A 24,387-nucleotide genomic window follows, 5' to 3' on the forward strand; every position below is an offset into this window, starting at 1 on the left:
AAGAATGCTAAAAGGACTGGCACCTCCTGCAGAGAGCAAACAGTCAGCCAGACAAGATCAGACATGGATTAGAAGCTGGTTAAGAGATAAAGAGCAATGAGGTGGAAGAGACAAGCAATTTTCTAAATGGGAAAGGGCTATCTGAGGGTCCCCCCAGTACAAAGATTATTATTTCATGTGTGTTCATTCTGGAGGGAGGTGAACAGAGAGGTGGCAGAAATGACAGGTGGCACAGGAGATAACATACTTGAACAGCAGAGAAGGCTGTGAGGAATTTCAGAAGGTCTTTGTAACTGCTTATTAATGCAGGTTAGAAAAGCAGCAAGCATTAGGATGAGACATCTCAACTATTTATTCATATGACTCTGAGTGTGTGAGGGGAGGAGGAAGAAATGAGGAGTGGAAATTGGGCTAAAGGTCAAGCAGTGAATCACTGTGAAGAGCTTCAAGAAAACAGTTTAGTGCAGTGATAAGAAAAAGACAAGTGGCAGTCTTCTGCAGGAATGGAGATGAAGGGGTAATAACACAGTAAATATTGTGGTCTGGATAAATTGGTGCAGGACTTGACCATTGGTGCCTAAAAGGACAAAGGCAGGACTAGAAGAAATAAATAGAAGCAGCAAGCATACATCATGAGAGATGTAGGGGAAGATACAGATCAAAAACATTTTTAAGGAAAGTGGCTCAAAAGTTTTGGATCATCTCATTTAGAAAAAAAATCTAAAGAGAGGACACAGTGAAAGATAGGAAATAATGAATAGTGGCTAAAGGAAAATTAGACCCTCCTAAGTAATCTTTTCGTTAAGAAAAGGAGAGAGACTGGAAGGAAACTAAATTAAAATTATAAAAAGGAATTGGGGTTTTTTTTCATGGTAAATCTGTATGGAATTTCAACACTTAAATATGAGTTGTGCATAATTCAGAAGATTTCTGAAAGAACTAGAAGTCAAATATAAACTAAGGAATCCTGGGTTACAGCTGTATCAGAAATTAGGTCAACTGTTGACAGTAGATAGAAAGAAAAATGCTGATTATGAATATGTTGTAAAGCACTTTTTTTCAGGTGTTTGGAAGCAGGTAATGCTGAAATACCAGTATATCACACTAGCCAGGGATTGCTCAGCATCAGGATGTCATGACTTATGACTGCCCCAAATTAATCACTAAATTCAGGAAATTCAACATTCACGCAAATATATCACTGCTAATTTATTTTCCTACTCATTTCTACTCTGAAAACCATTCAATTCAAGACAGTGTTTCATCTTTAACATTAAATGGCCTTTGTAAATTTAAATTTAAATTTTATCCCTTAGGGACGAATTAACAGCTCACTGAGCAGATATTTAGCCAAGTGTCTCCCATTAACATGAGTGGAAGTCATGCAGATAAATTCATGTATGACATACTAAAGATGTGTCCATTAATTTTAGTCCAAAATGTTTTCCACTTTATTATTATTATTAGCCACACAGTTAATCAGTTTTATTCTTATTCTCCTTTGACACTTTAATTTTACTTAAATACCAGGTGGAAAAGGCACTGAGGAGAGGCCTCTCCACATGCCAGTTTTAGAACCATAGAGCCAGTTTACCCTTTTAAAAGCCAATTTGAAACCCACTAACCTTATCTAAAGAGCTTTTACTTGCATAGTGAAGGATGGAGCTTTACACTTTATGAAAACCCCAGTACCATTAATTTGGTTAAAAAGCTCAGCCTTCTACTGCAAGAGGACATAAGCCAGATTCAAACACAAGTCTCAGTTAATTTGATTTACAGAAGACACCAGAAGGAAATAGTAGGTGATGGAGCAAAGAAGGTGTTTGAAGTCGCTGGAACTGAGTCCTGCAGACCCCAGACCCCTTCTCTTGCCGAACTGATTTTCCCTATCCTGGAGCTTCTTCTGCTGAGCTCCTGAACCTGCAAGAGCTTTGTGTCCTGCACATGGATATGCTTTTCCTCAAAATGTAAAACTGTCTCTGGAGATCACTTAAAAGTTCCCTGGCATTTCTGAGCTACCCAGTATTTCTATATGAGAAAGACAGGAAAATTTTCCAGAAGCAATAGGCTCCTTTTTGGCTTTGTAGCCAGTGCTAGAGTAGCTGCATGTTGGTAGCTGTGGGGACCTTAAAGTCCAGGGTGTTTCTTGAAAGAGAGGCTTCTAGTCCAGAGAGATGTCAAGGTTATCTTCTCCTTATGCTCTTAATGCTTTTTAGTTCCCTCTCAGTTCCTGTTCAAAGCCTCCTGGTGTAATCACTGAGCGCTCTCTCCTAGCCTGGCCTCTCAGCACCAATAGCTGTCATGTGGAGCCTTTAATTTTCCCAAGCTGGAGAGTGCTGCTCCAGTTTCCTGAATGGAATGTACAGCTCTTTTCTGTCATGTCTGACTATAGGAAGTGATGCAAAAGCAGGGAAAATGAGAACATGAGATGGCCACAATAAGGGGTGGCTTTTTCTTTATTGCCCTGGGAGATGTTAATCATGAGATCTTCGGTCTTCTTTATAGTCTGGAAGTTTGCCCTGACTTTACCAAAATACTCAGCTGTTTTCAGAAATGAATGGGGTCATAACTTGGGTAAACAGATAGTTTTATTGGTGGGGTTGGATTTTTTTTTTCCCTTGCAGGAGTCTTGTGATGCTGTGTGGTTTTCCATGGCTTCTGGGTTTGCTTTGGAGCAGAGCAAATACTCTGGACAAATACTCATGACTTCCCACATAGTGTCACGAACCCTTCAAACCGAACAGACCAAGTCCTGGCGGTGTCTGAAAATGTCTCTCAGGCATAGTCTGCCGTGGGCAATACTGAGTTACGTTGCAATGCTCTGTGCAAGGGAAGGACAAAGCAGTACATGGAAGTGGACTCAGCACACCTTAATCAAAGCTCAGCCCTACAGCTGTCTGTCTAAAGCAGACCTGGTATAAACGTGTGCTTCCCATTGCAGTTCATTTCCTTAAAAATTCCTGGAGCTTCTCTTTAAAGAGGCACAAGCTCTAAACTTGGAGATTACTCAGCACAGAGAAGGTGTGGGGGAACTCAGGCCAGGACTCAGATCAGCTATGGCTGTGCCATCCAGCTGCATGCACATATCTCAGAGAAACAAGAAATCACTTTCCCCATCTCATTGCTGTAACTGATGAGATGTGAAATGAGTTTCCCTGGGGAATAAGTGCTCTTAAGGTAGCAACCAGAATTTGTCAGAATGTATAAACCTCTGCAAACACAGTGCTGAGCTGTGCACCTAAGGGACATAAAAGGAAAAAAAGAAAAGTGGTGATAGCTGATTGCAGTTTTTACCTACTTATTTGTCTCTCCTGTAAAGCCTGATGCGTTGTCGACTGTCTATAAGGTGATTCTTCCCCCACCCCTTTTTGAAGCATTATGCCTCAATTCAAGTTTGATATTGACTGCAGCTTGTCTGGTGCCTTCACAGGACGTAGATTCAGTTAATTGTCAGAGAGAAGGTTTTGATCAGTGTTAGGGTGGCAATTTCATAACCTTTGGTTGCCTTGAGAGGCAGTAGGTACCCCAGAGCACACAGTACTATATCTTGACACAACTTGCTGGGGCATAAAAACAGCTTCAACTGAACCAAACAGTGCAAAGGGAAAATAAGACAGAGGGAATATTATACAGGAGAAAAGAACACAGGAGCACAGTAGAGAATTAAAAAGTAGAACTTCAGTGAGACAAACTTACTGCAGTGGAGTTAAGAAATATAACTAATACAATTTGATGCTGTCGGGGCTTTTTTCTTCTTTCATTTTTTGGAGAAATGAGAAGCAAACCTCAAGGAGGCACTTGAGAGAGAGGCCAATAATTCTCAGCCTATCCTTACACAGGGAAACATAAGAAAACTGGTCAAAAAATGATCCAAATGCTGCTGACAGAACAAAGGAAATTTGCTAAGGGATTAAAAAGAGCTAGAATCATCAAAGCGGTGTGCAAGGAATATGGTCTGATTGTTGTATGTCCTGGAGTTGATAGTACATATAAAAGGTTGTTATGGTAATAAAGGCATAGAATTAGCCTGACAAAAGACTTAATTCATGGAATATTGTACAAGAAGCAGCAATGGGATTTATTTGGAATGCAAGTACAAGAAAAATATTGAGTCAGAAATTACTGCTAGGTCACGGGATGAGCAGAGAGAACACAGAAGTGCAGTGAGAGAAAAAGGTTCATTTTGAACTGGATGAAAAATTAACTTCTTTGGTTGACATCTGGAAGTTAAGTGAGACATCCTGTGACATGTCAGGACAGAGAGGCAGTTTGTGAAGGAGGAACACCTGTGTCTAGTCAGTGAGAGAACAACAGCTGTAGCATAATGCACACATAATTCCTGACAAGAGCAGAAAAAGTGAGGGTCTTGTTGATGTCATATATGTCAAAAACATCATAGCTTTAGTGAGTGCTTCAAGTACTTGAGTTTTAAACCAATTAATTTTTCCCATGTTTGTTGTATTAAAACCAGGTGTCTCTTATGCATACAAATAAAAAAATAGAAACAATAATCCCATCTATATTTAATAATCCCTTAGTTTGCCTGCTACCAGTGATCAGCAGGCCAACTCATTTTTATTGTCCCCAATACCCTGTATTTATCTCTGGTAAGAAAGAATACATCTTTGGGTCTATGTCATTGGTTTAGGCTATGTTCCTACTAGAGTAAAGGTCCTTGTGTCAAATTATGAACCACATTCCCATAATGCTTGGCTTCTTATACTCAGAGCACAGCTAAACCATATGTGACCTTTGGATTAGATAACTTTCAAACATTGCAGGGTAAGATTTTTTATGTCTATCAGAACTTGGATCTGTGTTGAATGTTTTGCACTTCTGATGCTTCCTCTTTCATGAATCTCAGACAAATATAATTTGGTTTTCATGCTAGAATGGTGTTATTTTTAGATGTGCAGAAGGAGATTAGATAATGCTGCATAGCAGAATTTTAAAATAAGTTCTGCAAAGTACAAATTTCACTATCTAAAATAGCATCCAGAGTTGCTCACCATCCTCTGTCACAAGAATATGAAGCTAATTAGATATTGGGTAAGCCATAGTCATATTATTGATTTTCTGTAGGCTTCTTAAGCTAATCAGAAAGAAAAAAAAAGCTGATTTTTGAGTGAGGCTTCATTTTTATGTTGGTGCTTAAAATACTGGTCAAGAATTTAAAAAAACAATGTTACTGCTGTTACTAATAAGTAAATGATAAGTCAAAAATGCCTGTGGGGAATTTTTTTTAAATTTTGACTGTGTTTGCTATCCCTATTTGCTTTTTAATAAAACAGAAATCAGCCATCATGGACTGTCCTGGCTAAATGTTGCCTGACTGCAAGGGTCAGTGATACCTGGCTAGGATCATCAGCAAATGCTGAAGGGATGGTTCACCTCATCTGCCTCTACCCATCTAACACTTTGAGTCCAAGCTTTGGGCTCCTTTCCTAGATCCCAGAGCTAGCCCTGCCAGAGGTGGGTGTTTCAGGTGTATCATGCTCTGGAGTTGCTGCTTTATTCCAGCTTCTACTGGAGACATGCCATGGATGGATCAGGGTGAACTAGTTCTCTCCAGCTGGGTCCTTTTCCTGGCAGTCACTGCCACTCTGCTGTCCTCAGCCCCACATGTTAAGAGTTCTTAAGTGTTCTTACAGACCTGCTGAGATGAGAGGGGCCATCAGCCCTGACTTCCTGTGCTCCACAGGCAACAGGAGAGCACCTGCTGCCCCCAGAGCACAGCCCATACACCTCCTGGAAAGGCAATCCTCAAACAGGCTGGAAACCCCCCAGTTCCCTGGAGGGCTGTCCAGGTGGTGTGTGCCCTAATTCCACTTGAAGATTTTCTGGCTTCAGCTTCCAGATCCTGGTTTTTGTCATGGCTTTGATCTCATTTAAAGAGGCTTTCAGAAACTGGCATCCAAATCCAATACATGATCAATGAGCAAGATTGCTGGTAGGGAAACATATGTAAGCATTTTCTTTGTATTTCCTAGATCACTGCCCCCAAAGAAAGTTACGTGGTAGCTACAGTCATCTTACCTTGGAACTTCTCAGATAGATGCTCAGGCACATCTACAAAGTAAATTGCCATCCAGCATATTGGTGTGCTGCTATGGGGCTGTCTGCACAGAAAATGCCCTACTGCCCTTTTTCTTGTATTACCTATGAGCACCAAATCCAGCTGAAAAGCAGAATAATCTGTCTTCATTCTATTTTAATTATTTAATAGTTTGATGACCATAATTTACTCAGTGTTTGCTGAGAGGGACATGACTGTAGTTACATGCTCTTTGTGAGGCAATGATCTGAGTAGCTGAGGCACTGCAATTGGGTGAGAAGTGACAGACACTGATCCTTTAATTTGAAAACTACAAGGTTGTTCCTTTTCACCCCTAAAAAAAAAAAACCAAAAAAAACCTCAAAAAAATCCAAAAAAAAAAAAAACAACAAAAAAAACCACCAAAAACAAGCCTTTTGACCATTCTAGACCTGTCATATCCATATTTTCTTACAGCTACTGATCCCATGAAAAAATGAAAAATGAGTGATAAAGTGTCCTGAACAGAATTTATTTGAGCTGTTCTCATTAATTCAGTAGTTCCTCAGTTTTAAGGACATGACTATGTGATAAATAAGCAGCAGCTATTTGCAGAATAGAGGGTTGTCTTCCTTCTACTGTGGTCACCAGAAATGGCCTTATTTCCAGATTCTTTTCAATTCCCTTGTACTTAGATGAAAATAAAACTGTTAGGTGGGAGTGAGACCGGGAGCTTTGAATATCAGCTCTGTGATCAGCTGTTAAAGTAGCTCTGGAGTGGGATCTGGACAGGCTGAATCTGAGACCACTTGTGTGAGGTTCAACAAGGCCAAGTGCTGGGTCCTGCGCTTGGGTCACAGCAGCCCCAGGCAATTCTACAGGATGTGGCAACGTGCCTGGGAAGCTGCCTGGCAGAACAGGACCTGGGGGTGCTGGTTGACAGCAGCTGAACATGATCCAGTGTGCCCAAGTGGCCCAGAAGGCCGATGGCATCCTGACCTGGATCAGCCAGGCTGCGGCCAGCAGGAGCAGGGCAGTGACCGTCCCCCTGTACCCAGCACTGCTGAGGCCACAGCTGCAATCCAGGGAAGGAGAACGGAGCTGGAGAAGGGTCTAGAGCACAAGTCTCAAGTCTGAGGGAGCTCAGAGTGTTTAGACTGGAGCAAAAGAGGCTCCGTGGGAACCTTATCACTCTCTCCAAGCGCCTGAAGGAGGCTGTAGCAGGTGAGGTGCACCTCTTCTCTCAGATAACAAGTGTCAGAACAAGAGGACATGGCCTCAAGTTGCACCAGGGGAGGTTTAGACTGGATATAAGGGAAATTTTCTTAACTGCAACAATGGTCAAACATTGAAACAGGCTGCCCAGGGAAGTGGAAGAGTTGCTATTCCTGGAAGTATTCAAAAAGCATGTGAGATGTGGCATTAGGGGACAGAAGTTAGTGGTTGACTTGCCGGTGCTGGGATGAGGGTTGGACCCAATGATCTCAGAGGTCTTTTCCCACCTAAAGGACTCTATGATTTGATAATTTCAGTGTTCAATCACTGTTTTCCTGTCTTGTCTGAGGAAGTGCCTGACAGCTCATTTTCTTATCAGCAAAGCCTATATACTGTGCTAATGCTTCTTGATAAAAAACGAAGAGAAAGTCCCCAAGCTGTCAGATGGTCTGTTAACTTAAATACAGTCCACATCTTTGCTCTCATCCCATTGCATACTTTGATTTGCTCTCAGCTGGAAAAAATCAGATCTACCTACCCTATGATTTTGCAAACTGCCAGTCATCTGGATTGGTCATAATTTGCTGGAAGACTTCTTTAAATAAGGAATTTATCATGGGTTCAGTGTCAGTATCTGTACTTGATTTTTAAAGTACGTTTTCCTTGAAAAAGCAGATTTGAAGTTGTGCTCTATTTTTAGCTCTGTAATAATTGCAGCAACCTGATTGGGTTCAGTTCCCTTGTGCTTGGGATGACAGTGTGATACAGCAAGTTGTTCTAGTGTCCATCAGGATTTATTGCATATATGGATGCAATGAATGTTTGAAATCAATTCAAAGATACTATATTTTTGTTGCTAAAAAAAAAAAAAGTAAAATTATGTTTCTGCATTTGTAACAGGGCAAAATAATTCTGTTTTCCCAACACAGTACAGCAGCATGTCTGTAACTTGCTTAGGCACAGTCCTTCCTTTCAGTATTATATAGGCTAAATATAAATTTCATCACAAAACAGAGAACAAAATAATAGACTGTGTTCAGTGCTTATCACTTTTGTTATATCTCATGGCTTTTCTAGGCTCAAGCAGAGGCTAAGAGAACAAATGGTCGTGTCCTGAGACCTGCTAACCTGCCTGCCCTTCCCCACCCACCCTACACAGCATCTCTGGTTGTTCTTTTGCAAGTACTTCACATTTGCTTTCTGGGGCTTTCTAATTCTATTGAAAATGCTAATAGTCTGTTGATCTGGAACACAGCCTCTTACTCCCTGTCATTTCCAAAACCATCTCAACTCTGTATGGTGTTATGACATCAAAATACAGAAACTGCTTTGTAAAAAGGAAAAAAACCAACCGATTGTTGAGTAACAGAGTGATCTATTAGTTATAAACCAGTATGATCTGTTAGGGCAGAAACGTGGGTGCTTCAGTGGCTGAGGTGTTACAGACATTTAGGTCCCACTTCCCAGCTGGCCACTGGCTTTGGGAGGACATGAACTTATCAGACATCTCTCCATCTTTGAACAAGCAAGAGAAATCCAGCTGATCTGTCAGTCACTTGGCCAAGCTAGCTCCTTTTCACAACCTACAACTGACTTCCTAGGGGTCTTGAGATCATCTTCCCTAGATGGAATTTTTTCAGAAGTGTCTATTAAGATGCAGACTTCCCTAGGAAGTAATTTTGTTTTCTTGTTTGCTTGACATATTCACATTAAATTCTTCAGAAATCATTTAGGTTGAGGCAGAGATTTTTAAGGTAAGCCAACAAAACTCAGATTCCACCGAAACTTGATGGTATCTGACGCATATTTTATGCAAGCTCCTTCATCTCCTTCTGCCCTTCACAAGTATTTAACTTTTGGACCAATTCTAATTTCAAATTGTGTAAAAAAATGTTCCTTGTCTTAAGAGCAGAAATATTCTGCAAGGGAGAGGAGGGACAGGGCAACTCAAATAGGAATGGGACTGCAAAAATGAGCCAAAGGAAACCTGCTTGATAGTTCGCATGCAAAAGACCAGCTCTGGACATGGTTAGGAAACTGCATGATACAAAGATACCTGGCGTAGGAAAAAATACAGTCTGTCCAAGCTCCAGGACAAACAATACAGCAGGATGTCAAAGTGTGAGAAGAAAAAGCTGGAAATAAAACAAAAATGTGTCCAAATTAATGATGGTCAGGGTTATTAAGGCTGTTGGTGCCCTTGGGGCCCCAACGTTCTCATACTCAGATCTCCAACAGCGTTTGCTAATTCAGTGCATTTTTGTTGATCCTCCCAGGTGCTGAAGTTCATCCCTGAGGCTGGGCATACCAGAAGAAGAGGCAGAATCAGGAACAACATGTCCTTGGTAGACATACAGCTGGATCACCATGAGCGTTGTGATTGTGTCTGCAGTTCAAGACCACCCCGATAAAAAAGGAAAAACAAAGAAAGAGAAGAAAAAGCCAGACACAGAAATTGCATCTTACCGGACATTTACTTTCAAGCAGGATTGCTCTGAGGACCTTTACTCACTAATCATTTGAATTTGCTACTAGCCTGCCTTTGCAATTAGCAAAAATCATTGCTGTGCTGATTAGTGTCATGGCAATTAAACAGATATATCATACATTTATGTATCAGCATCGAAGGATTTAGGATTGTGGTTATCTGTAGCTAGATTCTGAGGGCTGAGATTTTAAAAGCTCAATTGCAGTCCTTTAGGCACACAGTGCCCACTGAATTTAAATACCAGGTGTGTAGGTTTTTGTGGTAGTTGGCAATGAAATAGAATTTTGTTTCTTTTTCACTCACCAGTTCCTACACTCAAATTCTGCTCCCATTTCTACCTCCTCAGCTCTCCTGATGGTAGGTAGCATTTTATGGTGGGTATAAATGAGGAGAGAATTTGAGCCTGTAGGAGTGCAAAATGGTTTGCCCCACTCTCAGAGGGAACTTCTCAGCATTCTGGCCTGACAGAGTGATATAGAATGCTTCAAATACATCATTACATAAAATCACATGTCAGAAAAGTCAAATCTCGCTGTTTGTACTTGAGCAAGTCGTGTGCTGAAGTTAGTAGATGCTTTGCATAAGCCAGGACACTGAGGGTGGTAGGGGATGCCAAGGCTGGCAAGGCAGCCATCGCCCAAGTGCTTCTGCAAGAGGGGGCTCCTGCCAGCTCCCCAGGTAAATACCTGTGGGCTGGAACTCATTTTGGTCACTACCTACCTGATCTGGATTCTGGCCCCTTGCCCAGAGTGGCCCCACAGTTGCTCAAGAGGAGCCCCCTCTATGGAAGAAGGGAGAGCCAGCCCTCCCCTTGGATCCTCCTCGCAGCAGTTCGAGGAGTGCCGTGCTTTCCTGTGGAGGAGATGAAGATAGGGTGCTTGTTTGTTGAAAATATTGATTTGTTTTGCAGTTGTGTTACTGGGAAACAAAACTGTGTTTGAGATTTAATTATCATTATTTGGTTTGGGGTTTCTTTATTTGTTTTTAACTTTGCCATATATGCATTAATCTTAGTTATCTGAGGTTAGTTGTCTCATTCCAGCTCTGTGTATTGCCATGGTTAAAGTGTTGACAGTGAATTTCTTTCTTTTTTTAATTGCATTTTGCTGAAGTCTATTAACTCATTAAGTAATGTCTGTCAGTCATCAAAAATGTGCATCATTTATTAACTTTCAGAAGAATATTACTAAATACCACCTCATAATAAAATTAGCACTTTAAAAGCTACAGCATAGCTTCCTATGTCTTTTAAACTATTACAAAAGTGCTCTAGATGAAAAACAAAAATGATCCTGCCAAACTAGCTTTAAGGATTTTCAAATGCTGCTCCAAAAATGTAAAAAGCACGCAGTTTTAAGAATTGGAGTTTTGATCATGAATGTAACAGAGGGAATAGGGTGGCACATTTAATGGCTGAGGTTTTATGTTTTACAGTAGACATAGGCTGCATCAAATCATCTTGTCTGTGTTGGCTCTTGTCTTTCTGTCTCTCTGAAAGAGTGAAGTAGGTTGACAATAATGCATTATAATTTGTGGAAAATGGCATGTGCTATAAAATATAAGGCCTTCAAACCAGTATGTTTTAGTACTCCACAGGTTTGTTACAAAAGCACCCTAATGTTCTCATTTTCCCTCTTCATCAGCTCAAGTGTTTTGTAAGTGCTTTTTTATAATTTTAGCAAAACTTTGCTGAAAGGTCCCTTAGAAATGTTGTGTTACTTTCTTTCCTGTACTTTAACCTTGGAGATTCAGAAAGTGTGGGGGTTTTATTATTTATATTAATTTTTCCTCTCTGGCTCCCAGATGTCTGTTTAAAAATGCTCCTGAATGCTTACTTGGGAAGTGATTCATCATTTTTCAAAGCAATTCACATTTAAAGAACAGCCCTGTAACCAAAGATTACCACCTTCATTTTGTAGTTCAGGACTATTTAAAGAACATCTCATTCTTTTTCTGTCTCTAGCTTAATAACAAGATTGACCCAGCCCTTCCATAAGTTTTAGCTAAGTTTGGAATAAATTTGCATGCAAGACCTTGGCAGTACGGATTGTTTCTGAGATACTGAACTCCTGTTTTTCTCTCTGTCTGAATCATGCCTAAGCACTCTGATTTCATAGTTAGCATTGGCTGCAGGATACACAAAGTATCCTTTGATTCCCACCCTCCAAGGGAACTGGGCAGCAGGCAGTGCTGCACCAGGTGTGTGCCACGCAGCACCGCCTGCTTGCCCAGTCCCACCCCAACAGCCACGGGTTGTGAGGGGCACTTGTGCCTCCTGATCAGGGGATTCCAGCCTTGGCTGGGAGCCTGAGTTACCCCTAGAGGCAGCTGGGAGAGGCTCTCCCATAGTGTGCCTTGGTCCAAAGGTTGAAATCACACAGTTTGGGAGCATTCCTTTCTCTCCTTTGACTATATAGAAAGATTAGAGATTTGGTTTGGATATCTAAGTGGGATACACAGAGGTAGATAGTATGAATACTACTTTTAAAGACTGAACAGCTGAGAATTCAGCTGAGTCAGAAAAAGGCAGCAGTGAGTGCCAGGGTCCAACAGAAAAATTCAGACGCAAAGTAAAAAAACATCCTCTTGCTTAATGATAGGTTTGCCTTCTTAAATGTAAGCTAAGCTTGTCACAAAGTTTAAAGTATTACTCCTGGGACACTTATTAATTAATGGAACTATTCAGTGCTTCCTGCTGCCATACAGACACCATGCTCCCAGCCAGTGCAGGAGGGTCAAGGATGGGCTTTGTGTGGCAGTGTGGGGATGATAACATACATGAGAAATAAGAAAAACTCCCCAAAACCCAAACCCCGAGATGCAGTGACCCTGGTGAAACCAAAAAACAGCTAAGTTTTTCCTTTTTATTTATTAGCAGAAATTGCAAAGGTGTGTCTTCATACTTTTTTCCCTCTTTTGTCTTTGTATAATTGTTATGTTGTTTACATACTTAAAGAGCAAAGATGTTAAGAAAACCTAATCTGGTTCAGTTTTATTTGTGGAATTGGAAACCCCCCAAAAACAAAAACATTTTCAAAGGCAATTCAGAAAGAGTCCTAATTTCAAACCACTCATCAGCTTTTTATTTACTATATTCTTCTGGGATAGAGCCTACTTTCTCAAGTGCAATCTATGTATATTTTTTTTATCTCAGTTAAATGCAGCTTTTCTAGCAGTGCTTTTTACTTGGTGCAGTATGTAATGTGTCTTACCTTGATGAAAAAATAAATACTGCTTTTGAAAGAAGATACTCTGAGTGATTATTCATATTTGGATGAACAAAAAATGAAAGACATTTCCACAACATGACACCATCCTTGTGTACTCACAAGGTCTCCTTTCAAATTTTAGCAGTCATTCCCAGGAGCATCAGGGAAGGACCAAAGTGCAGTTTTGGGATAATAGAGTTTGAACCCCCAAGCTGGCAAAGCTGACAGCTTCCTTTTGGAGCAACAGCAGTGTGACAGCAGCACAGCATTTCTTAGAGTTGGATTAGGGCACCCCCCATATTTGGTGCTGATCTCAGCCCCTGCAGGCTTGGCTTGGCTCCAGGAGAGACATCCGCACTCATCTTGCTATAGCTGCTCCTTACTGCCAAAGGAGGCTGCTGCAGGAGCTCTGCATCTCACCTCAGCAAGGGCAGAGCTGAGCATCCAATGCCTGCAGGGCAGCTGGAGGAGCCTAGGGCCTCTCGAGGTGGGAAAATTCGAGCTGTGCTTCTGGGTTTGGGCATTCCCTCCGGCTTTGCCAGAAGCAACTTTTGCTGTGTTGCGGCAAGTAAAAACCTTCAAAGCTTTGGTACCTACTTTCAATTTAAGGTTCTTGTGTTAAGCTGAAGCTGCCTTAGGCCTTCACTGGATCTTGGACTGAATAAGAACATGAAATTTTTGCCCAACTGATTATTCACGAGCCAGATCCCCTGTCTGATAAGGGAAATACAGAGAGCATACAGTTGTCTGGGAACCCAGCTTTTTAGTCTGTCCTCATGCATGAGCACCTTTTTCTGTACAGTAATGCTACTGATCTGAAGCAGTCAGCCATTCAGATGAGCATATTTATCCTGTTTGGTTTGCTCCTTGTTACTCAGAGAAAAAAAAAGATATTTTTTCCTTTTTTTTTTTTTTAAAGGCTGTCAGAAGATACATTTGCTAACATTTGCTAACAAAGGAATCATTTCTCTTGCATACAGTGAACAGGGCCATAGTTAATGGGTAGAGGAGATATTTTTTGCCTTTTGGAAATGCACTGAATAAACTTCATAGACAGCAACTCAGCAACTGCAAAATGTTCAAGGATGGCATAAAGCTCCTCCCAACTGGCATTGCTACACACCTCCATAACTAATGGCTAGCTAACACCGGTTTGTCCTCAAGGAGCGCGTAAGTGAAAGCTTTAATAAATCTGAAACTTTTGAAACAGCTCTGCATCTCTCTTAATGTGTAAAAGTATATGGTTCACAACGTAATTCAGGAACTCACTATCACCTCTTTCTAAAGTAGTGGGTTTTTTAAACATTCATCTTCTCTTTTTTGAAGAACACAGAATCTTCCTCTAGCTAATTTTAAGATCTGTAACATCTGTAAAAATACTTGCCTGTAAATTCAGTTAAGATTTCTCTTGCTCTTGTCCAGAGTGCATTGCCCATACACACTGCTGTAATGTAAATTCAGCAGAGGTCCAATTTGTACTTATTCTCCCAGGGACTCCAGTGCAGCACATAATGAAAATTTAGAAATCAGTATTCCTGTCTCTCATTATAGGAGTTTGAACTTTGTTTATTGACAGTCTTGGTCAAATATGCTGAAATAAACATTCATAGTTTATTTAGTCGTTCATTGACAGGCTGTGAAAGTCTGCTTTAAATGTTCAAAGTACAAATTCAATTTTCCATTTCTTTTCAAAGAATCACAGAATGTCTTGGGTTGGAAGGGACCTTAAAGATCATCTCGTTCCAAATACTTCTCCTAGAAATGGAATTTTCAAACCAGCAAATGTTCTGCCATGAATAATAGGAGGGAAATATTCTATGTTGACTCTGTCTTTTAAAACTGATTTGACTTAAGATGGTCTAAAATTCTTGTAGCAAAAATTTATATTTCAAAACTGAGTTTATATAACCTGATTTTTGAAACTGAGTTTTAAAGCCTCATTTATGTATTGCTTATAGAAACTTGCTGTGGCACAGACATGCTTTAATAAAAATGGAAATAGTTATGTAATAACAGTTAATGTATTTGATGCTTCAGTTTCAAGCTGACAAAGATTTCTGCTTCACTTGAAAGAATTTCAGTTTCAGAGCTAGTACAAAGCAAACAGGATAAAAAGGACTGGGTACCTTCAAATATTTTGACATAAATGGTCAAATTCCTTGACATAAGGAAAAAACCCTTAACTTTTATTCATTGCATTTCTTTAGAAAAATAATAAGAGCAGTCATCTTAACATTTTTGTTCTGAGTTTGGAGAGTATCATCTCAAGTAGGGGATACACTGAAATGAGCTCTCTCATTTCAGTCTAAAACCAGTTTACCCTTTCTGAGATGAAGGTGGTCTGGAGAACCACCCTTCATATCAATGCAATTCTGTCAAATCTTTCTTTGTGCTCCCATTCTCATTGCTTCTTGTCAAAGAATAAAAAAAAATGGTTTGGTAACACTGTCCTTCCACTTGCATGTATTATGGGAAGAAAGAGGATTCCCTCCCCCAAAATGGGGGACCATTTTACGTTGAAGAACTCCAGGCTGGCTGAGGTGGGAAGGGACCTCTGGAGATGGTCTTGTCCAGCCCTCTATCCAGGGTCATCTACAGCACTACAGCCGTGCTCAGTCCTGTCCAGTTGGGTTTTGAATTTCTTCAGGGATGGAGATTCAGCTCTTTTTACTAGATTATGTAGAGCAAGGGTGAGGCATTAGTTTTGACAAATTGTGTGGAGACAGAGAAAAGTCTGACGAACCCTTGGACTTCCACTGAGGACTGTGGCTCATGGAAGACTCTCCAGTGTGTGATGAGCAGGCCTTTCTCCCTGCCATATATATCCAACAGTATCACCAGGATGGTAAATTCCAGGACCAGAAAGAGTATCTTAGGTGGTGTGGGGAGAAGGGCCAAACATCCATGCTGCAGGATTTTCCTCCAAGGTACAGTAACAAATTTTTAGCTTAAATGACTAAAGACTTCTGCCAGTGCACAAGATGAGTGCACTGCACAACATGGCCCAGGAGGGAGCCCCAGTCACCTCACCACAGCAATGGAGACCCCAGCACCCTCACTCCAGGCTGCCCTGGAGAGTCTCAGGGATGTGGATACCCATCACCACAAGCTAAGAGGACAGGGTCTCCATCCCACAGAAGGGGGGAGTGGTCACTGCCAGGGGACCATCATGGGAGGGTGAATGCATCAGCCTCCATCCAGCTGCCAGACTCAGGAGCCACTAACACTGTTCAGCAAGCCATCACAGGGATCCTTTATACATCAGGAAAAGACTGGAGACTGCAGTTATTTTGCAGCTTCCAGACATATTCTCTCATTAAGGCATAGGAAAGCAGATTGTCCAGCTTTCCCAAAATATACAGGTCAGATGCAGCACAGAGCTGAGCCCCAGAGCATCTTCCTGAACTTGTAGAGCACCTGATGTAAGAGGCCTTCATTAAACTGTTCTGATACCCGACAGATGGCATTCATTGCAACCTTTACATCAAAATACCAACCCTTGGATTCTGTTGCTAATTTATTTCAAAAGGTCAGGCAAGGATTTGTGTGCCCTCAAGGAATTGATCGCATTATAGGAAACTGCACTTTCAGTATTCAAATAACCCCACATTGGCAAAACACTGCAATTTTCTCAGTTAAACTGTATCTGAGCACCAATTACACAACTGATTATTAAATGAAGATAAGCCATGTAGGCTTGCATGAAGAAGACTAATTGTTTTTTTCAATTAAAATAAAGACACTTGGGTCCAAATTAGGACCCTGACAAGAAAAGGTAAGCAAATTAGTTTCACTGGGAAATGCAGCTACGGCATACCTGAAATGTTCAGGAGCAAATGAGTCAGCGATTTTAATAACCAAAATGGAAGTATCCCTTGAAAGGTCCTTCTACATACAGCTAATTCAAGGAGCAAATGAAAACTAGTCCTTGCATTTTAATATCATAGCTGATTGCAGTGAGCTACGGCCAGCATCAAGAGCTTTTTATTTTATCTGAGTTCTGGCTGACAAGCATTTTAAGAAGATATGAAATGTTCAGCAAATACCAAACTGATGTTCTTTACCTCTCACAAAAGTACTTATTGAAAAACAGAGACCAAGGGTACTCATTGGATAGACCAAAGCTCCCATGGGCACACAAATCTATAAAAAAAAAAAAAAAAAAAAAACAGCATGTTTAGAATGATTGTGGGTGTATGCTGAGGGAATTTTTTTGTGGCTGATGTGTTTACAGGCAGCAGTTTGCTTTTAGTTCCCAAAACACCATGTTGAATATTCATGTAGGACCCTACTGAATAATCAGCAGTGGCTACAGGTTGGCAAAGTAATAACCCACCTATCAGCTGAAAGTGATAACCCACCTATAAACCATATTGAGGCATCTGCTAAGTGAACTGTTCCTTCCACTGACACCTCCTGCCTTTTCCACTGCATCCTGACACTAAACCAGATTAGCATTACACAAACCACAATGATATTGACCTTCAGGAACATGCAAGTAAACACTTGACAAGTGGTTGGACCGAAGAATCAACCTGACATTTTTTAACTTATCAAAGTGAAGGCTGACACACAATATTGTTATTTAATCTTTATAAAATGTGTGTAAGCCACAAAATTACAGGCAGCATAAAACAGGTAAAAAGGTGCCTATAGATTAATGCTGGAAATTTTAAAAGGCCATTTTACAGCCTTTAACTCAGAGAAAACTTACGGAGGCTGCATGCTCCAGAAAAAAGAAATTATCTAGGTGGTTCTTGAAAACTGCAAAGGACCTTATGAAGTTTCCTGCATGTAGAGCACCTGATAAGGTACCAAATAACAGAGAAACTTGCTGTACAATAGGGTATAATAAATTACTCTTTAGATGCAGTGATTTTTATTGTCTCAGGAAGTTTCCAGAGTAATTTCTTTAACTGCATTTTGTTCCGAGCAGCTGCTTTTCCTCAGTTTAATAAAAAAACCCCAACAATTCCCTGATCAAATGCATCTTGGGAACTTATCTGTGTATGTATGAGTATAGTCACAATATATATAAATTTTTAAAAATATATATTTTTGTATACAAGTATAGAAACTATTCCATAACTCTATATTTAAAAATAGGGAGAAAAGTTCAAATTCTCCACTAAGATAAAATTCATCAGCAGGCAAAGAGAAATATTCTTACACTGTAGGTAGATTTCCTTTCTTTAAAAATCACTGAAGGCTTTTAATACAAGTGCTCTGCAAGACAGTCTCATTTTTCTTCCAGGCTTCCATTGTTCACACAAGAAATCCTGAGATGTCTGCTCAGCACAGTTACTGAAGGTTGTTAGTTGTAGTTCATTGAAACTCTTCAGCTGAATTTCTTTCTGTGAATTTTGCAGTTTGTCTTTTCTGCACAAGACTTGAAAGATTGCCAGCAGCTACACTTTGTCTTTTGGGTGTTTAAGCCTACATCAAAGAAATGTGCCTTTGATAGAGAAATGCAGTGCACAAGAAAAGAGGAAATGCTACATATACCTCTGCCAAGGTCTTTGAATTTTAGGCATTGCTCTTGACCTCAGATCTCTGTTAGAAGAACCCCGAGGTCTACCTGTCTCAAGATATAGCAAATGGTGAACTTCATGAAAGCATGAACACCCTCCTTACCTAATTTCACTTGCAAGCAGCAACCTTGAGCTGTGACTCCTAGGAAACCCTCTAGCACTATCATTTTCATCTACGGTGATAATTAGTCTCAGGTTCATAGGGCCACAACCTATGGAGAGAGGAGACCTTAAAGAAGTTATCCAATATGTACTACAGCAGTCTTGACAGAGTGGGAAAAGACACACAAGGGTGAATGATGAGTATGAGCCTTCCTTCCTCTAAAAGCAGCAAGATTAATCTGGCTTTGAGAGGCTTTGCTTCCATTCTATATCATGATTGTACACTGCTTATCAGTTGTTAAGACTGGATAATTAACAGAGTCTTTGGCCCAGAAACCCAGCATTGTTAAAATGTCTGGTAATGCATCTCTGGCCCGGCCTTGTATCCTCTGACAGTCACAAGGCAGAATCAGGTCGATGCAGGGCAGCTTCCCTGACCATAACACAAACATCTAAACCAGGTCAGGGAAGGAGAACAGAGAGGAAGAAGAACTGCCTTGTCAAGGTCATCCAAAATCTCATTTTGGTACAACTACAGCTTTGGTTCCTAATGCATACGGTTGATTAGCAGGTGGTACCATAAGAAGCAGGGACTGGTGAGGCATGGAAAAAGTAGCTCATACAAGACAATACAGAGGATTATGAAGCCTTTTGATGAAGGTTGAAGGCTGGTCCCAGTAGACACATTTGTAGATGGAAAGCTGAATAATTGGACTGAGTTGTCACTGGTAACTAAACAACATCTCCCTGAGCTTTGAATAAAGGTCATGTAGATTAACTGTTCCTACTTGATTGTGTAACCATTCCCCACCTCTTCCTTCTAAAACAGTGGTTTTACATATTATTGCTACACAGGCCTGAACTGAATATGAGATTAAATGCAGTTATATTTGTTAATTATGGCCTTGAGGCAGCATTTACAAGACTAGAATGCAGATATGTTGGCATGTTCTGTAGAGAGTAAGGTAAATTCAAGCACAAGCACACTATTGCATTGCAAATAAATAATTTTCCTCATTGAAGAAAATTACTAATACAATACTGTTTATTCACACTGCCTAGTCCAAGGCGGTTTCTGCCAGCTAAACTGGCCATGATGATTACATCATCCATTATTTCACACTAAAATCTGTTGAAACTAAAAATAAATGCTAGATCACTGCAAAGTCCTCTCCCGTATCTATTGGCGAACAATGCTCTCTGTTCTTTCCAGTGATGACTGAATGGCAGGATGCAATGTAACAAAAAAGTCATAAAAACTGCAGAAAACAGAAACTTCCCGTCTATTAATTCTAAGCTGCCTCTTCATTCTGAACAGTTAGGACAGAGTGAAGCAATGGGCAATTCTGAAGTACATTCTGACTAACAACAGGAAGAGTGAGTTCCCCCAAAAGAATTATTACGAGAGAATGTACAAGTGGCTGGGAAACCTACCCTGGCCAACTGTTGTTTGGAATTCAGCTGAAATGGATTGTGTGAGGCAGAGGAAGCTATAGAAATTCCTCTTTCCTTTGGGAAGGATGGCAGATGGATTTATCACGCTTGTAGAGTACTAATTCTATTGAGGCGTACAATGTCATATATCATGTCATTCGTGGTGTGGATCTTTACCATTGTTTCGAGAGGTAGTTCTGCAGGAAAATACCAATCCCTAAGCCCCCAAGCTTAGTTGGAGTACATGCTTAAAACACATAGCTTGGTATTTCTATTATTTCTATTCCAACACAACCAGTTTTCTCCACGTTTTTCAGGTCCCTCCATATCAGCTAGTGTGCAAAAGATTTAATTTTAACCCCATGTCCATGTCAGTTGTTTTCCCCAGTGGATTCACAGGTTAACTGATTCTGGTCCACAAAGAAACAGTTATTCCTTCTGCGGTAGTCCTGCTGATTATTTTACATTAGATCTTGACTGCAATAAATTTATTTTGGTGGAATGACAGGGCAAATCTCTCTGTGCAAATCAGAGCAGCCATGCTTCTCTTGAGCCATAGTTTTCAGCTTGTGCTATTTATTTACATGGATCAAAGTGACATCACCACAAGCTAGAAAAACATTCTAAGAGCACACACCCAAAAATGAATACAACTCAGGGTTTCAGTTTCCCCATATTTCCTGATGTGTGATCTTATTTGGAAAAATAGTGAAACTTAGAATAAATATATAGATCCCTTCTTCATAAATATTTATTTTCTGTAGAGGCTTTCCTGAGTTTTTGAAGATAAAATCCCACCTAAAACCATTTTTTTTCTGAGAAAAACAGCCAATTTTTAAAGCAGGTTCCTTTCCAACCTGTGCACAGCTGGTGATTTGCAACCCCTGATTCCACCTACAGTCCCTGCAGCAACGTTGCTCAGTCAAACCTCATAGGCATCAGCCAGTGCTCATTCCTGAGCAATGGGTGCCAATAAAACGTGCTAGAAGAAGCTGAACTCTTGAGCACTCTAGGAAACTGTAGATATTGCAGATGTAATGACAGAAAGCTGGCACTCACAGGATTATTTTTTTAAGAGACAGATATGCTAATTCTGGCTCCAGAAAAATAAAAATATTTATCCAGCTGTCTAACATAGCTGATTATAAATTTCCAGTGACTGTAAAGACAAACTGGATATTGAAAATCACCTTTGAAATTCAGAATTTTTGTAGAAACCGAATGTGTTCATTTAATCAATGTTGGGCCAGCTGAAGTGTGTGGTGCATTAGTAAAATCCCAAAGAAATAATTTAGCAGAATAATAGGGACAGGATAAGCAATATGAATTTGGGAAGAGACATTAGACTGAGAAACCATGGTGCAGTATGCCTGGTGGGAACTTTGCAACAGCCAAAAGCTCTGACGATTAACTCCCCGTGACATTCCGGTATCACAGAGGGTAGAACTGGTCTTATTAGTTAAGGAATGGGTCAAGGAGCATGCTATAAATTATGCTTTTGCTCTCTCAAAAATCTTCTCCGTGTTTCTTACTGTGCTAAAGAAATCCTAGATTGCAGAGAAACAAATGACAGAAGCCTTGCAGGAATTAAAGTGCAAGATAGGTACTATGGCATCTTATTTCTAGTGCTGTATTTCTTAGCAGCACTGGCAGAATGATAGAGAAGATACCATTCGATTTAATGCTGCTTCATGCTGTAGAGAAAGACTGGATTAATTTTGTTTTGATCCAGTAAACAGAGACAGATTCTAAACAGTAAAACAAATTTGTGCTGCAGTATATTTTGCAAAACATTTTTTTAATTATAGACAGTAAATATCATAAGTGAGCTTAAAAATAATTACCTGTGCAGTTTTTGAGACAGCAAACAACATTATCCAGAAGGATCACTTGCAAGAACTGTTCTACAATGAGGTAGAAATATTTATATACAGAATATATAAAGTATCAGTTTCCTGCAGTTTAAAAGATTTTGGGTTTAAGATATAACTTTAAAGAAAAAGAGAAGTGCCAGAGGGGTATAAGTGTCCCATAGCTGGAAGCTGAGAAAAATTCATCATAAGCTGGAAAACAAGTTAATTTCTGTGTTGTTAATTCTGGTTTGGTTTCATGGATCTGAGCGTGTCTAGAGGGTACATCTTCAGTCTCTGAATTGTGACTTGTTCACAACGGAATTTCAGCAAAGCTTGTGTGTGCATGCTTAAGCTAATTTCTTGAAGGTAATGAGGTTTGGTAATGTTGTCACTTTGACTTAGGATGGTTTGTACTTCATTCAAAAAGCTGTTCCAGTTGCTTTGATATCAGTCTAGTGGACTTTAGCTTCTTCGGCTTGACCTCCACTGTTGCTAACACATAGTCATGAAGTGAGCTACACCATGGAAGTATCAGCATTAAAATAAACTGAAAAGAAAAAAACCCAAAACATCAGAATCATCACTTTAAGCTGTTAGTAAAGGCTGGCTGGGAAAGGCAGTATCACCTTGTTCCCTGACAGCATAGTGTGGAGCTTATTCAGCTTTGTATTTTTGCAGTTCAAAGTGAATTCTTTATCAGAAATTATGTAATTTTAATACTTAATTGTTTTAGCTAGCTAAACTTAAGTTTATTGGTCAGCATTTAAAGAGAGAGGGAGGGAGGGAGGGAGGGGGGAGAAGAAGGAAGGAAGGAAGGAAGGAAGGAAGGAAGGAAGGAAGGAAGGAAGGAAGGAAGGAAGGAAGGAAGGAAGGAGAGGGAAACACATAAAAAAAAAAAGAATTTAAAAATCCAATGCCTAAGGAGAGAGCTGCAACTGCAGAAATTATGCCTTTGCATGGAGTTGCAATAGCACAAAGTGAGACAATTGTGAAAGACTGTAAAAATCCTGAAAGTTGAAAAAAGTAAGTGTTCTGAAAGTGATCAGTCTTGCTTTAATGCCCTTTTGATTGCAGCTTTGTGATCCTAGCAACACCACCTGTCATGTGGAATAATAGCCAGATCAGGAATTAGTGTTATTAATAAAATATGATCTTTTTCATTGTTTGAATGTTCATACCAGAACATGCAGGCATTTAAATATGTAATTAAATGTTACCTGACACCCCTGCTGACTGCACAGTAAATAGTGCCAATTTTTCAACAATTTTTTTTTGAGTAATGCTGTGCTGCAGTCAGCAAATGATTTGTAAAACTCTGCAGTCAGAACAAATACGCTGTAAGTTTTACACAGTCTTTAAAAGAGGTGAAACTTTAACCACCTTATTAGTTGCCAAAAGCATACATTACCAGTTTGGATTTTGAGGCAAGATTCAACAGCTTGCCAGAGAAGAAATACTATCTGAGCAGTGCACACCAGCACTTTCCATAGAACCTGAAGAATTTTACTACACCAGGAGGGGTGTGTTTTACAGCAAATAAAAGCATGATTTCATTAAGGAATTTTATCATATGCAACACTACATAAACTACCTCTTTTTTTCACTACGAAAATTCTCACTGAGAACAACTGGGCAACTTTCCAATTCCCAGAGTAGAATTCTATGTAACAAACAGAATATGAAACAGTAGAATATAGTTTTATTTCAAACAAATTATGATTTCTAGGTAGTGTCTGGCATGCCTTATGAAGAATCCTGTTTCCCCACTGAAGTTCAAAGTTGTGGTTCCATAACACAAAAAGGCCTCTGAGCGCTCTCATGCTTATGTCAGGGCTCTTCTATGCTAGAACATTGCTGAGGGCTGCAAAAGAAATTCCACATCAATCAGAAGCAAGTTTTTCTGGGTAGCAGATCCCAAGTAACAAGAAATAGCTGAGAAAAAAGTAAAGACCCAAGGAAACAGCAGGAGGTTGAGTTGGCGGACATTTAGGTTGGATATCAGGAAAAGGCTCTTCACCCAGAGGATGGTTGGGCACTGGAGCAGGCTCCCCAGGGAAGTGGTCACAATGCCAGCCTGACAGAGTTCAAGGAGCATTTGATCTGATATTTGGAGCCACTCCCATTCTTGCAATGACCAAAATGTAAATCAGAAATGAATACAGCAAAGATGGATTTAAGTCGCTACAAAGCATTTAGATATTTGACAGCAACTGATAAACTTCACTTGATCTGAGGTCACAGAAATCAGTGAGAGACAGCTTTAATTTCATCGCAGAACATAAAAAAGAAACATATTTATTCAAATTACATTTAGGCATGGAAGTTTGGAATTTGTGTAAACCATGAGATCCGTCTATAGTCAACAAGGGTGGGATTCAGTTGACCAGGTGGAGATGTCCATAACATAAGCATTCACAAGTAAATCAACAATAAGAACATCCCATATATGTAACCAAGAGAGAGAAACAGAAAACTTAAGGTGGATTTCTACATTTAGCCAGAATAATTATGCCTGAAAATG

General features: G+C 40.0%; 1 protein-coding gene across 1 annotated transcript in view; it reads left to right on the forward strand.

The window, feature by feature from the left end:
• Positions 1–12,983, forward strand: part of PDGFD (platelet derived growth factor D) — a 96,400-nt gene extending 83,417 nt beyond the window's left edge. The window contains exon 9 of the mRNA XM_031066055.1: positions 9,526–12,983. Coding sequence (XP_030921915.1) covers positions 9,526–9,660 — 135 coding nt within the window. The 3' untranslated portion in view covers positions 9,661–12,983. The remainder of the gene's footprint in view (positions 1–9,525) is intronic.
• The last annotated feature ends 11,404 nt before the right edge of the window (positions 12,984–24,387 follow it).

The sequence above is a fragment of the Geospiza fortis genome, unplaced genomic scaffold (genome assembly GCF_000277835.1).
Source record: "Geospiza fortis unplaced genomic scaffold, GeoFor_1.0 scaffold16, whole genome shotgun sequence".
NCBI classification, from domain to species: Eukaryota; Metazoa; Chordata; class Aves; order Passeriformes; family Thraupidae; genus Geospiza; species Geospiza fortis.